This window comes from Trachurus trachurus (genome assembly GCF_905171665.1).
Source record: "Trachurus trachurus genome assembly, chromosome: 10".
Lineage (NCBI taxonomy): Eukaryota > Metazoa > Chordata > Actinopteri > Carangiformes > Carangidae > Trachurus > Trachurus trachurus.
In genome coordinates this window covers 30,304,100-30,317,879 of record NC_139894.1, presented here as the reverse complement: position 1 = coordinate 30,317,879, position 13,780 = coordinate 30,304,100, and the positions used below count along the sequence as shown (strand labels likewise).

The 13,780-nt window shown below is 41.1% G+C and overlaps 1 protein-coding gene across 1 annotated transcript in view; it reads right to left on the bottom strand.

The window, feature by feature from the left end:
- Window positions 1-13,780, bottom strand: part of il1rapl2 (interleukin 1 receptor accessory protein-like 2) — a gene marked incomplete at both ends in the record, with an annotated part of 378,330 nt that overhangs the window by 4,771 nt on the left and 359,779 nt on the right. Inside the window, 5 exons of the mRNA XM_083980948.1 lie at window positions 36-113; window positions 214-359; window positions 8,715-8,824; window positions 9,331-9,391; window positions 10,299-10,439. Coding sequence (XP_083837074.1) covers window positions 36-113; window positions 214-359; window positions 8,715-8,824; window positions 9,331-9,391; window positions 10,299-10,439 — 536 coding nt within the window. The remainder of the gene's footprint in view (window positions 1-35; window positions 114-213; window positions 360-8,714; window positions 8,825-9,330; window positions 9,392-10,298; window positions 10,440-13,780) is intronic.

Here is a 13,780-nt window from a genome sequence, read left to right as displayed (position 1 = left end):
GCTCCATTCATCCTCAACATATTATATAGGCCTACCTTGATTGTGTGTTTCAGTGCTTCAACCTCTTGGTAGTTGATGACATTCTTCAGGTCGGCACACTCTATCATGATCACCTGGACACACAGAGACAAAGGTGTGGAGGCGTTTCAGAGGAGAGGAACATGACAACCTCTAATCTCTTCACTGATTTGTAGCTTTCCATGTGATTTATACCTTGATCTCCCCGGTGACCAGCATGGAGTGGAGGCGTGTCTCTATCTGGAAGATGCTCCAACCTCTTTTGGCGACAAACTCTGGGGTCAAAACGATGATGAGGCGTCTGCTCTGCTCCACACTGCGAGCCAAGTCCTCAATATAGGCTGGAAAGAGAGACGCAAAAAAATAAGTGTTGAGTGTCAGAGTGGAACGGCAGAAAATGTCCTCACTTAGAATTAAGTGAGGAACAAAATGTGGTTAGTTTCTTGCACTTTGTTAGTTCCTGCTCTTTTCTATACAATAAAGGCAGAGCTGTAAACAACAACACTGTGACTTGAAGAAACAGGTTGTTAATCTTGTAGCTGGAGTCAGAACATGGTTAGACTAGCTAGGAACAGGGGCTAAATGGAGAAAAGTTATCGTGGCTTTGTCCCAACTACAAACACCACTGTCTCATTTCTTGAACTTGTACATAAAGAGTGATATAAAAATGGTGGTTATAGAAGGAATTACATGCTTCAACTATTCCCTGGTGAGCAACAGCTGTGTGCAGTGGACTGTATAAGCTCTGTGTTATCACACAGTTGCTTTGTTTGTTACCTCATTTAAATATGGCAACTATAAGCTAACAGCCTCCAGTTTTAATAGCCTAAACACATCTTGACTTAAGCTCTGTATTTAAAGCACAGCTGTGAGGCCGATATCTTCTGACAGTTTGTTAAAAGGAACAAGTCTTAAAATGTGGAACTGCCACTGTTCTTTCAACTTTGGTGCATCAATAAAAAGCCACCCGCGTCACACACCTGTTTCCAAAATGAACTAAAATACATTCAAAGCAATACAACTAAAACAAAAAACAAAAAAAAACTAATCAATGTCCAAAATTTAAGCTTTGTGGTAAAAGGACCAGCTCAACGTTTTGGGAAATATCCTTATTCATGTTCCTCCTTTGTCATCTTGACTGCACCTGTCTCCATCTACTAATCCAAATATGGACAAAGAGGTGGAGTGAATTTGAAGCTGAGCACTTGGTGCATGCCAGCTCGTGGCAAGCATACACTCACAATTCACCAACAACTGTGCAGAACTTTAAAGGGATAGTTCAACATTTTGGCAAATTGGCCCATTGCTATAATCCCTATAGTTTTAGCAGTAGGTTCGTTACCTTTAATTGTCGGTGCAAGCTATTTTTAGAACGGCAGAGCAGAGCTGCAAGCTACTAAGAGCTACACTACAGAGGCTAATGGGATTTCTTGGTTTCCCTCATCAAACTCATCAAATTACACAATCCAAAAACTCCAAAACGCTGTGTGACCTGCACATTCACCACGCTATGAGATAATAACGCAACATTACGAGATGGAGTTGTTTTAGAGGTAAATGCAGAGACTGCTTGCTGAAAAACTGCCCCCGACGGGAACGCGCATCAGCGGTTTTGCATGCATTTACCTTGAAAACAACTTTGTGTATTTGATGCGTTTGATGAAGGAAACCAAGAAATCCCATTAGCCTCCGTAGCGTAGCTCTGAGCAGCTCACGGCTCTGCTCTGCCGTTCTAAAAATAGCTTGCACCGACAATTAAAGGTAACGAACCTACTGCTAAAACTATAGGGATTATGGCAATGGGCCAATTTGCCAAAATGTTGAACTATCCCTTTAAGCCTTAATCAAATGTAAATGGGTTCTGCATGATAAACCATCTGTGTGTGGTTTTAAAGCCAGGCTAGCTTTATACTTACAGTGGCCAACCACCACGTAATACGCAGATATGAGAGTGATAAAAAGTACATCTGTATTATTAAGAATATTGAACTGGTTCCTCTAATGCAGTGATTCTTAACCATAGGGCCGCGGCCCACGGTTGGGCCGCCAGCACCCCCCAGAGGGCCGCAAAAAACTTTCAGTTTTGCACCTGTGGGCCGCGAGGGCCGCGGACTGCGTAGATCAGGCATGTCCAAAGTCGGCCCGCGTCTCTGGCCTCCAAACAGGCTGAATGACAAGAGGGAGTGAAGCCTCTTGTCATTCATCCAGGATCTTTGTCTCTGTGGGGGGAGGCGGGGCCGCTACCACACACACACAGTGCAGCATGTGAACCTGTGAGGAGCAACGCAAGGTAACGTCAGTGTTGCCAACTTGGCGACTTTCCAAACCCTCTTAACGACTTTCTTTTAGTCAAAAGCGACTAGCGACAAATCTAGCGACTTTTCCGGTGCTGTAAACATTTCTGGTTTGGAGACTCGGACGTGAAAGCACGTCATCACTCACTGCTGTTTTCAACGGTGCTGCCGCGAGCCCCCCGCCCCCGTCCCTACAGCACTCGCCGGCGGTGTCACGGAGCTGTCCCCGCTGCAGAGACCCGCTCCATGCCGCTGACACCCCCATCACACAGAGCGAATTACAGCCTCAGCTCAGTCACTACTCACCTCATCTACTGTGATGACACACGGTCAATATCTATTGAAGTGCTATTTTGTTTGTTTTTGTTTTTTTTGAAGAAAAAAAAAAAAATTCCAGACAGTGTGATTTTGGTAAAAAACTTGTTTAGATTTGTTTATCTGTGAAGAAATGAAAAGAATGCCATTTGCAATAAAAAAAAAAAGTATTACATAGTTAATTATATATACACACACACACACACACACACACACACACACACACACACATATATATATATATATATATATATATATATATATATATATATATATATATATATATATATATATATATATATATATATATATATAAATATATATAATGGGCCCCGGGCCAGTTTGTACTATAAAAATTGGGCCTCAAGGTCAAAAAGGTTAAGAACCCCTGCTCTAATGCTCATACATTTAATTGAATGACAGATACATATGAGAGTCAGAGCAGCCTCAGAAAAGAAGCAGGAAAGACAACTCAAGGTAAAGCTCCTTTATAGTACTATCTTCTTCTTGCTGACTGCATCCGTCAAGTCATCTTGTTCATAAAATGACAGCGGAGACTGACAGGAGTGTACAGTGGAGTGACAGAAACGCTGGCGTAAGACTTTTGGCTCTGACACAGCGCAGCGCAGTCGCTTCTTAAATGGGGGATCAGGGTTGTGCTGATACACACACACCATCAGCTTTTACTTCTAACTCATGGAGGAAAATGTGAACTAGGGGGCTGGGGGCCGGGGGATGAGGGATGAGGGATGAGGGATGGGCAGGTGGTGAGATATGAGAAGCGAGCAGATCGGAGGTGGAGCCACTTTAAGTGTCAATACAAATATGTGTCAACAGAGCTCGGTGTGAGGCCCTGCAGAAAGGGGCCTGTTTTTCCACACTGGTGGTCCTTCCTTCAAAATGTCACCCTTTCTAACTATGTATTTGTGCCATTCTCAGTGTTTTCTGCCACATGCATAAACTAAAGTGCTCATTATAACTTAAATGTGCTCGGTGAACAACAGATTCCCTCCCTGTGTACGTCTCTCTCCTTCACCATCGCTCCACTCGCTAACTAAATTAATGACAGGCTCTCCAATAACACATTGCAATTTCACGCTCAATTTGAGAGGCACAAATAGTACAGAACATCCCCAAAAAATTCAGTCCCCTTCTTCTCTCTCTTCTGTGGGTCGTCTTTCCCCCTCCTCTCTTTATCTCTCCCTCTTCTTCTACTCACACTGAACCTCCCCCGCTCCTCACTTCCTCTCCTCGCTCTGTTTCTGAGGATTATGTAAATCAATTAATAAAATAACACAAACCAATGACCCCGTCCCCACCTCTTTCTCCTCCCGTTGTTTATTTCTCGCTCTCTTCTTCATTTCAGAGGCCTAATGGAGTGGATAATTGAATGGCATATTTTAGGTCGCATGGCCATGTTGCTCTGTCAGTGGCTTTGGTGAGCAATGAAAAGGGACCTCATTCTCTCTCTCTGTGATTCTCTCGCCGAGTCTGCTCTCCACACTACGTAACCTTGAGTTCACGCAGCTTAGACTGAGTTTTGAGCGCAGGTATGCATGCATACACGCATACACAACCTGCACTATTTGTTTTTTTCTGATGTTTTTGGGGCACAGAGAGGAAGCCACAATTTGGAAGGAAATGGCTTTTTCAGTTGCTGTCAGGATGTGGTGGAGTGTGTGTGTGGTAGCTTAGATATAATTCTGGCCAACGGCGCTCTAAGTAGGGCATGCTGATTCATTACCAACCTTACTTAAGTAAATTTATTTATGTATTTTTGTAGGAAATGTTAAATAATGCAGAAAACACACAGGTTTTTATTTTTTTTTTATTTTTTTACTTTCTAGCCACAAGTAATTTAGGCAACTACCTTCGTTTTTAGAAGTTTTTAGGACAAGTTGAAAAACATTTTGTTGCCAAAATGCTGATACACAGGAAATGATGCCTTATATTCTGTTTCTTGCATTAGTTTAATTTGCATTTACCTCACATTATATTTATATGTTTAGTGTATTTTTCATAGCACAGAGCAGCTGCAGTATATCAGGCCTTCTGAATTCTGCCCCCAGCTATCTCACCTATTGAACAGCTGTTGTAACCAACACCATTTCAACAAATAGTGGATCTACAGTCTCTGTGAAGACCAGATGAAAATTATATATTGTCCCTGAGAGCTCAGAAACCTCAGAAAACACATGCAAAGATACAAGAAGAGATACACTCTACGAATCCAGAAAACAACTTCATCAATTTGACATGCTGCAAAAAACTCACATGACAATAGAATTGTTTCCAGGGGACACAAAAAAGTGACGGACTGTGGGGCGCCTTTTTATTATTTTTATTATTATTTATTTATTCATTTATTTATTTTTATGGGTTAATCTTTTTTTTTTTATTGTGCAATACCAGTGATAAACATTAAGCAAACATAAAGACACGAGATAGCACAAGACAGGAAAGACATGACACAGCAACACAGAAAATGGATTGAGATAAACTGTGATAAGGAGCAAAACAAGGAAGAAAAAATAGGAAGGGAGAAAGCATTTATTCAATGCTTTTTGACTTCAGAAGTTAAAAAGACGTCTACCATTTAGTGGTGTTGAAAGATGAGGTGAGTTTGTTTGGTTCAATATAACTTGACTCTGATACAAATTTGTGTTTCTGCATGTGTTTCAATAAATTGCAGAGTGTCTTTCAATATATCATCAGGAATTAAAGCAGAAGTAAGCGGAATGTTTGTGTTACTATAAGTGTTAAATAGTTATATCTTCCGACAGCAATCACTTCTATAGAGTGTTTGGTCTGAAACACGGGTCTGTCAGTCACTCTGCTCTGCTGTAAGCCGAGGAGAAAACTTTCCTTGTATCCTACAACCTTTATCCAATGAGGAGAGAGAACGGCATAAAGGGGCGGTCCTCTCTGTGTGTGCAGCCAAGGGATGCGCGTGAATGTGGTGACATAGGGACGAGGGCGGGGACTGCTAACTCGACCGGATCACTTACTTCTGCTTTATTACACGGCTCTATTGAATGCTGCTCTCTGATTGGTCCAGCGCTGCGTTCTGCGGTCTGTTATTTCTGTATAACGGACCGTCGTCATGTATAACAGACCGTTGCTAGGGACGCCGCTCTGATCAGCGCAGCACAGAAAAGAGAAACTATGCAGGATATTTCCCTTGTGTTTCATTTTTACCGTCATTAAACAGCTTCGGACTAATAGTGATGTTAGATAAATGACTGGTAACCTGTTACAAGTAGAGTGGAGGCTCTTCCACATCGTGGCTGGAAACCAGACCTGCTGATCAGAGCCTCTGACCCGGTGTCACAGCTCTCTGTCTCCTCTCGTCTCGGTGCAGCTGGCACCGCGGCTCCGCGACACAAACGCACCCCGTAAACAGTAAAGTTAATCTCTTGTTTATGACAGATACGACTACACACAATACACACATTTTAACACGTGTATGGTAATCCATCGATCCACTGATTGATTATCAAAGGCTTCAAATGCACGAACGGGAGGAGGCTCGGCAAAACAGCGGAAGTGACCGGTCTTGCAGATTCGCTAAATGCAATTTTAAATCGATGAAAGTCGTATTTTGGTCAACATTATGTTTCAAATTAATTATTTCACTCGTAAACCGTGTAATAAGCGGGATAATGTATAGTTGGTCGGTTGTTATGGAGAAATAAACCCCTTCATGTTGAATGAAACCCATTCCATACAACCTGTCGGGGTTTATTTCTCCATAACAACCTCCGAACTATACATTATTCCTTACTTAATCTGTGCCACTGTAGAAGAACACAGACTTCACTGTTTGGTCACCGTTTGCTCATCTCCCATCTTCTGGAGATTGCCTGTGTCGGCCAAACTGCATTGAACAATCACTGATATCTGACATGGGTTTTAATCCCGAGGAGGAGACCTCAGTTAACAAATCAGCTGCTGATAAATCCTCCTAAACATCAAAGGTAAACGGCAGTCTGACACAAATGACACTGTGGGAATCCAAACCAGGAGAGGGTTATAGTAATGGTGATGAAAACAACAACTCCTATGATCCCACACTACTTCACAATGTCACCAAAAACATTTTCTATTATTTGACTAAAGGACCACTAATGGCAGAATTTACATGAAACTGCATTTAATTAGGGCAACAACCTGTTTGGTAAATTCAATCTATCGTTCAGCCTTTCTTTCATCGACCTCTGTGACAAATCAAAGCTTGGTTTCCATGGATGTAGAAACTCCCACCAGATGTGTGTGCACATTTTAATGCAATTGCAAGAGTGTGTCTGGGAGAATCTTAAACACACACACACACACACACACACAAATCCTCCATCCACTGTCCCTGCAGCTAGCAAGGCAGGAGATGAGCCCAACAATGATGGATGTGTGTGTGTCTGCTGAGGATATTGACAAATCTGTATATTACAGCGTATCTGCAGTTTTATTCCATATTTCTTTCACTCGTGCAGCCCCGCTGCCCCCAACATGGTCTTGAAATTTTTCATCATTAAAGCACTTTACAGCGTTCAGTGTTCTGTACATATTGAGAGCACACACATTTGCGACTGTGATCGTCTGTGGAGAAGAACTGCAGCTAATAAAACCACACACTGTCCACAGATTGTCATTTTAAAGATGGAGAAAAGCAGATATGTTTTCAGCTCCCAGGACGAACGCCTTTTCGGACCAGTAATCCTTCACTCACCACCGACTGCACACATTATTGCAGCCATTTAAACTTATGCTATTAAGGCGAGACACTACTGTACAAGCAAAACACTGTTTTTTCATGCACTGATCAATTTTGAGATTTTGGGCTATTTTTCTTCCTGAACATGTATTTTTTCAGAAAAGTCGAAAGAAATGGTAGAAAATCCACATTAAGGTGGTTATTTTACTTCATTTTGTCTTCTATCGTAAGTAGTTTTCTCCTAAATTCACCAAAAGTTAGCAGCTACTGTGACATACTGTGCTGTACCTGTTGTCTGACCCATGTCATGTCAGGTATCATTGTAAAGCTCTCTCTCTCCTGAACAATTATGTAGGGTCCAAAAACTGTCATTCCCTCCGTTTTTTCAAAATGAGTTTTTCCTCAGACTCTGAGGTAGAAATCTCCACTTCAGCAGCACTGACAGACACCAAACCTTCCAGATTTATTCCTGTCTATATTCTGAAGGTTTTTACAGAGGGGGTTGTTGATATATCATTCAAAAGCTGATTTATACTGTACAACGTTTTGTTCCTAAAAACAGGGCGAAATTAGATTTTTTAGGGCTGCATGGTGACAGTATTTTCTCATTTTCAGAGTGATTTAGATATCCAAAATCCCCTATGTCAACAAAATAAAACAAGAATTTTGAAAGTAGCTTTATCCATTGTTCAGATTTCTGTTCTGGAAATGTATGCAAAATAAATAGTGCATATTTAACTAGATATTGCCACATTTACATATTTAAACATACAATTTGGAACTTTGGAAGTTTCATGGTGATATCTGTTAGTTTTTTTCCCCTATTCACCTGTAGTGTCTCCCCTTAACATTAGTCAAATAATGGGGGGATGGATAGACAGGCAGGTGGTGTGTTTGTCCAATGTAAGAGAAACTGTTTTTATATCTTTAGTCTGTGTCTGTAAAACTTGTCTGTGTGCGTGATGCCCTCTGTGTGTCCTGTACATTATGCGTGGTTATCTCTGGGTGTTAAATCGAGGGCTTGACACGAGCTGGGTTGAGAAAAACACATAGTTTATGTCCTTGTTTCTCAAAATGTGAGAACATGAGTGTATGACACTCATGCTGCCCGGGGCAGAGTGACATCGTAGTGTTGTTTATCAGTGTGTGTCCGTGGTAACGGTGCACATGTTATGAACAGCTGAAAGCACACACGGACATATGTGTGTCTGTTTGTGAATGCGCCATGATGAAGATCCCCATTCATTCTTATTTATTCTGACAGAGTGATGAATTCTGGGTATTGGGGGTTACAGTGGCCCAGAGGCTTTGTGTGTGTGTGTGTGTGTGTGTGTGTGTGTGGGCAGAGAATATAGGTATATACAGCAGGTACTTACTACTGCTGGGTATTAGATCTCTGTCTGGTATAAACAGCTTGTAGCCATAATGTTTCTCCAGAACATCTGGCAGGATTTCCAGCGCAAACGTCTCCTCGTCGCTGCTCGTCCTGCCAGAGGAGAGAACCACAAACATGGCTCCACATTTAACATCAAAGTTAATGATCCATGCAATTACAATTAAAGTATTAATATGGCAGGTTCAGATAAGGTAATGTCGTTAAACCTAATGGTATCCACTGTTTTAGTTACAGAACTGTGACCATGCTTCACTTAATACAGTGAACAGTGTAAAGCAGCTGCAGGAAGCAATCAGTTATAGTTAGCTTAGTTGGCTTAGCTTAGTGTGGCTTTGTTTTGAATTAACATTTTTTGAAAGAATTCAATTCCCCTGCAAGAGTGAAATGAAAGATTAAATCAGTTTGTTTATTTACAAATATTGTTAGGCAGGTTTTTTTCAGCAGGCCAGCTGTTTCCCCCTGCCTCCAGTTTTTATTGCATGCTTTTTATTCAATGCCGTGTACTTCCTAAAAAGCTTAACTTCTTCTTTCACTCATTGTAAAAAAAGAAAAATAACTGAGCTCAAGGTGCACATGTGCATTGAGGTGTATCTCACCTGCCCAGAGAGTCCAGGTCCACTTTAGTGTAGGACAGGTAGGCATCATACTCCTTATTATCTGTGAGGAGAGGGTCACAGGACAGGGTGAGACAGAGTAATGGAGAAGGTAGACGTCACAATGTTCAGCCTTTGAAAGTCACTCACACTAACAGATGTAAAGATGTAAAGCTTCTGCACCATGTCTGTGTTCATATTTACATTTTAGATAAAACCTTTGCTGCTGAGCCTTAAAAGTTACATGTTTGACCCTCCTATAAATCAAGGCTTTTTGACATAAGTGCATACTGTATATGGTTGTGTCCGAAATTACTCACTACTCCCTACTCACTATATAGTGAATTCAATATAGTGGACTACATACTGAACTGACTGGTTAAATGAAAAACACTTTCAGACACCACTCTGCCGCACAGTTAATTACGTATTACGTTGTGTAATTAAAACGTTCCGATCACGATCGTTAACGGTGATCCGTGACTGCAATGCATGATGGGATATCTTGCTTCGGTTAGCGGTGAATTGTGGGATACATTGAGTGCACTATAACATAAATGGCACTATATAGTGAGTATGAGGTGATTTCGGACACAGCCTATATGTTTGCGCAGTTTTTTTCTTCCATTGCACAGTTCTATACATTATGCATATTTAATTTTGTACAGTTTTTTCTATTTATTCAATGTAAGTATTTCATTACAGGTATACAACATTATGTATGTACAAAGTATGTATATAGTATATATTCTTTCTTACTTTTATGTGTTATATTGCTCTTCTATGCCCTTATGTGTGCTACTGAAGTTCTAAGTTCTGAGTCTCATGTAAAAATGTATTTTGTGTCGCATGTCATGTTTCTTACATCAGCCGATACTTTACTTATAAAAAATGGTAATAGTCCTACTTTTAGTAGAAGTGTGTGTGATGCATGTGAGCTGAAGTGACAGTGAGCGCTCAGAGAGGCTTACCGTCCTCAGTTTCATCACTCCCAAAGTGTCTCCTGTAGCAGAGCATGATCTCCAGGTTGTAGCACTTGTAAAGTGCCGTCAGTACTCCCAGCAGCAGCAGGATGACCCCGAGACCCCCGGCCAGCTCCAGTCGATACATATCTACAGTTAGAGAGAGACAAAAGGGGACGGGAAGAGGAAGAACAGATGAGAATCAGAAGCTAATGGCAAAGTAAAAACAAAATAATCACCTATTTAAAAAATAAAGGTAGTAAAGAAGTAAAAACAAGCCTGTTTCCTCTGATAAATCAAGGTAGAAGGCCTGAAAGACTGATGTTCAGTTTGGTTCTGGATTTATGTAGCTTTGCTCACGTTTGAGTTAACAAAGTAGATCTGCAATGATTTGACTTAAAAATGACAAACAAACTTAAATTACCTCCAAAATGACAAATTTTCTAAATCGGTGACTAAAACCCGTACACAGGGGCAGATACATAAAAGCAGAATTACAGTTGACTTTTGATTTGATGTGATTTTTTGATGAATCACACCTGCATTTGGACGCTCTGTTGCTGAACCTCACTGCTGATAAAGCTCACCTAATTGAACCCACTCAAACACACAAACTGAAGCAGACATGTGAGACACGGTGACGTGACAACCAGCTGGCTGTCAAGTGCTAATCAATTAGGAGCTAATAATTAACATTTGTTTGCTCCGTCTCCTCATACATAACAACTCTCTCTGGGCCTGTCCTCCTTAACAAGAAGGTCAGAGGTGGGAGACCGAATGAATTTCACAGACATTTAATCGAAGCTCAGTGAGGCAGCGCATCTGATATGAAATGATTCTGTGCGCTACAAACGGCAGTTTAACTGCGTGAGTCAAACTTTGAGCAAAGCCAGAGAGAGCCAGATGTTTGTGTAAAGCTAACAGACCAAACCACACAATGAATACTGCACTTAGATGTGAAAGGTGGAAAAAAAGAGGGAGGCTGCAATACATTGTGTTCATCTTGCCGTTTCTGCTGTAACTTCAATAGGAACACGGTCTGCTAACTCGTCAGTCATAAGACCTTGAGGGGTTATTTCGGGAAAATGACAGCTCCTGGTCCTGGTCCTGTTCACTGCTGCTGAATCAAGATTTATAACAGATCTTTGCACCTCGCACTGAACTGGAGATGCTGTGGTGGCCACAAGTGACAACTGTTGGAGAAGTAAAAGAGTTGGAGTAGAGCTGTAAAAGCATCAAACTGAGTCACATAACCATATCTATTAGGGCTGGGACGATACGCTTTTCTCCTGATTTGATTCTTCTACGATTTTTTGGATGCCGATTCGATTTAAATTGCAATTCTACGATATTTTCGATTTTCTCAATTTTTAGTCTGCATTTTCAACTCCGGTGAAACAGTTGAATGATTATGATTGTCTACAGACTATTCCAGGAACCACATTTCCCCCAAAAATACACATCACATGTAAGTCAGTTTTTAAGATTTATTCAGCAGCAATATATATGTTTACTCTCTTTTCAAAAGCCTGGACTGCATAAAAGAGGCAAAAATAATATAAAAAACAGGCTTCTGAAACCTTTCTGACAAAATGAGATATAGACTGAGGTAAACTTTTAACATTTATCTGCACACAGCCTATAAATTAACATACTCCATTATAAAGTGAACTTAAACCCTTAAACCCGGACTCTCTGTATGTAAAAAAGGTGAACAAATGCACATTGCACAATATATATATATAAAAAAAATTCAAAAAAAAAATCGATTTTTGAAAAAGAGAGAAAAAAAAAATATTGCGATACTTATGTGAATCGATTTTTTCTCCCACCCCTAATACCTATCTATACTACTGAGACGGTTAATATCAGCTAATGATCACACCCAACAGTGAGGTTAGAGTGGCGAAACCTGAGAGAAGCGAGCCTTCTGAAATCAGCATCTTTATTACCTGTGAAATAAATGGTTTATTTGTGAGAGACAGAGTGTGTTTCTTTCTAATGTAACGTAGTCCCACTTTAAACAATGAGGCTTTGCTATGACAGCAGATTTTTCAATGGGACAAATGCATCTTACAAGTTATTATTTCCCCATGTATAAAGTATTCCCCTAGTCCCAGAGGCTTATCACTGAAATGTACAGTATATGGTAGCGCCTGCACAAAGCTCATTACAAAACCAGTCAGGTTAAACAACCAGTCATTCCTCAGCCTTGAAGCTTTTTTCTCATGTGAAACATAGCGGGTTTGAAAACACATCCCATAAAGCATTAAAGGCCCCGGTGACTGGTTAAGAAGTGTCTTTGTAAACCTCAGATGAGGAGTATTTTTCCACAGTTGATCACAGCAAAGGTCCATTCCAGCTGCACTCAAAATATAGAAGCCACACAAAGGTAAGACTTATCCTTTAGTCAAGGCTAAGGCTCTGAATGGAGACCAACTGATTGGCCTGACAAATGTGCATGCTGCACATAACAACACCTCTCAAGCAGTGAACCAGACAGCCTCCAAACATGCCACTAAAAACTGCCATTTTCACAGTTTGCTGTCATGTTTTTGTTACTGTCTTTGTATGCAGAGCCTTAATGATGGTGTTTTGAGTGTGAGTGCTTTGGCAGTGGGTGTTGAGGGCTCCCTGTAGAGTGTTTAACCTCTTGTTGCTCTATGGAGATGCTTTGTGTTGAGTGGGTCCCGGCTCCTGTTTATCTTGTGCAGGTGCACAAAGACCAACTTGCATGTGTGTAGCGACACTATGAGCTGCTAGGTGCTAACAAAGGCGGGTGTAAGGAAACATGGATGTAAACAAGGCTGCACTGAAAAAAATAAATAAATTGAAAATCTGTGTTTTATGAGAAAGGAAATAACTCCTGACACCTTTGTCAGAACTTGAAGATACACACAACGCATTTTGGTGACTGACACTGAATATAAACAGAGATTTCCTTTATTTCTAAGAAAACTCTTAGAGCCTGATGGAAACAGAGGGAGCGTTGTTTCACAGACCTGCAGTTGGCTAAACCCAGAAAGAGTTTTGCCAACATGCATTTGAGTGAAGGAGACAGATGACCTCACGTCAGCACAGTAGACACACACACACACACACACACACACACACACACACACACACACACACACACACACACACACACACACACACGAGATCTCAGGCTGTATGTATATGTGTGTGTGTGTGTGTGTGTGTGTGTGTGTGTGTGTGTGTGTGTGTGTGTGTGTGTGTGTGTGTGTGTGTGTGTGTGTGAATGAATGATAGTGCTATCATAGGCAATATAAGTGTATGGGAGATAAATGGAACATGGCTGGTGAATGACACCATGGGAAATATGATCTATTACTATCTCTCTCTCTCTCTCTCTCTCTCTCTCTCTCTCTCTCTCTGTCTCTCTCTCACACACACACACACACACACACACTCACACACGCAGCATGGTAGAGAGCAGATGCTGCTGCCTACATGATGCACCAAAGCATACT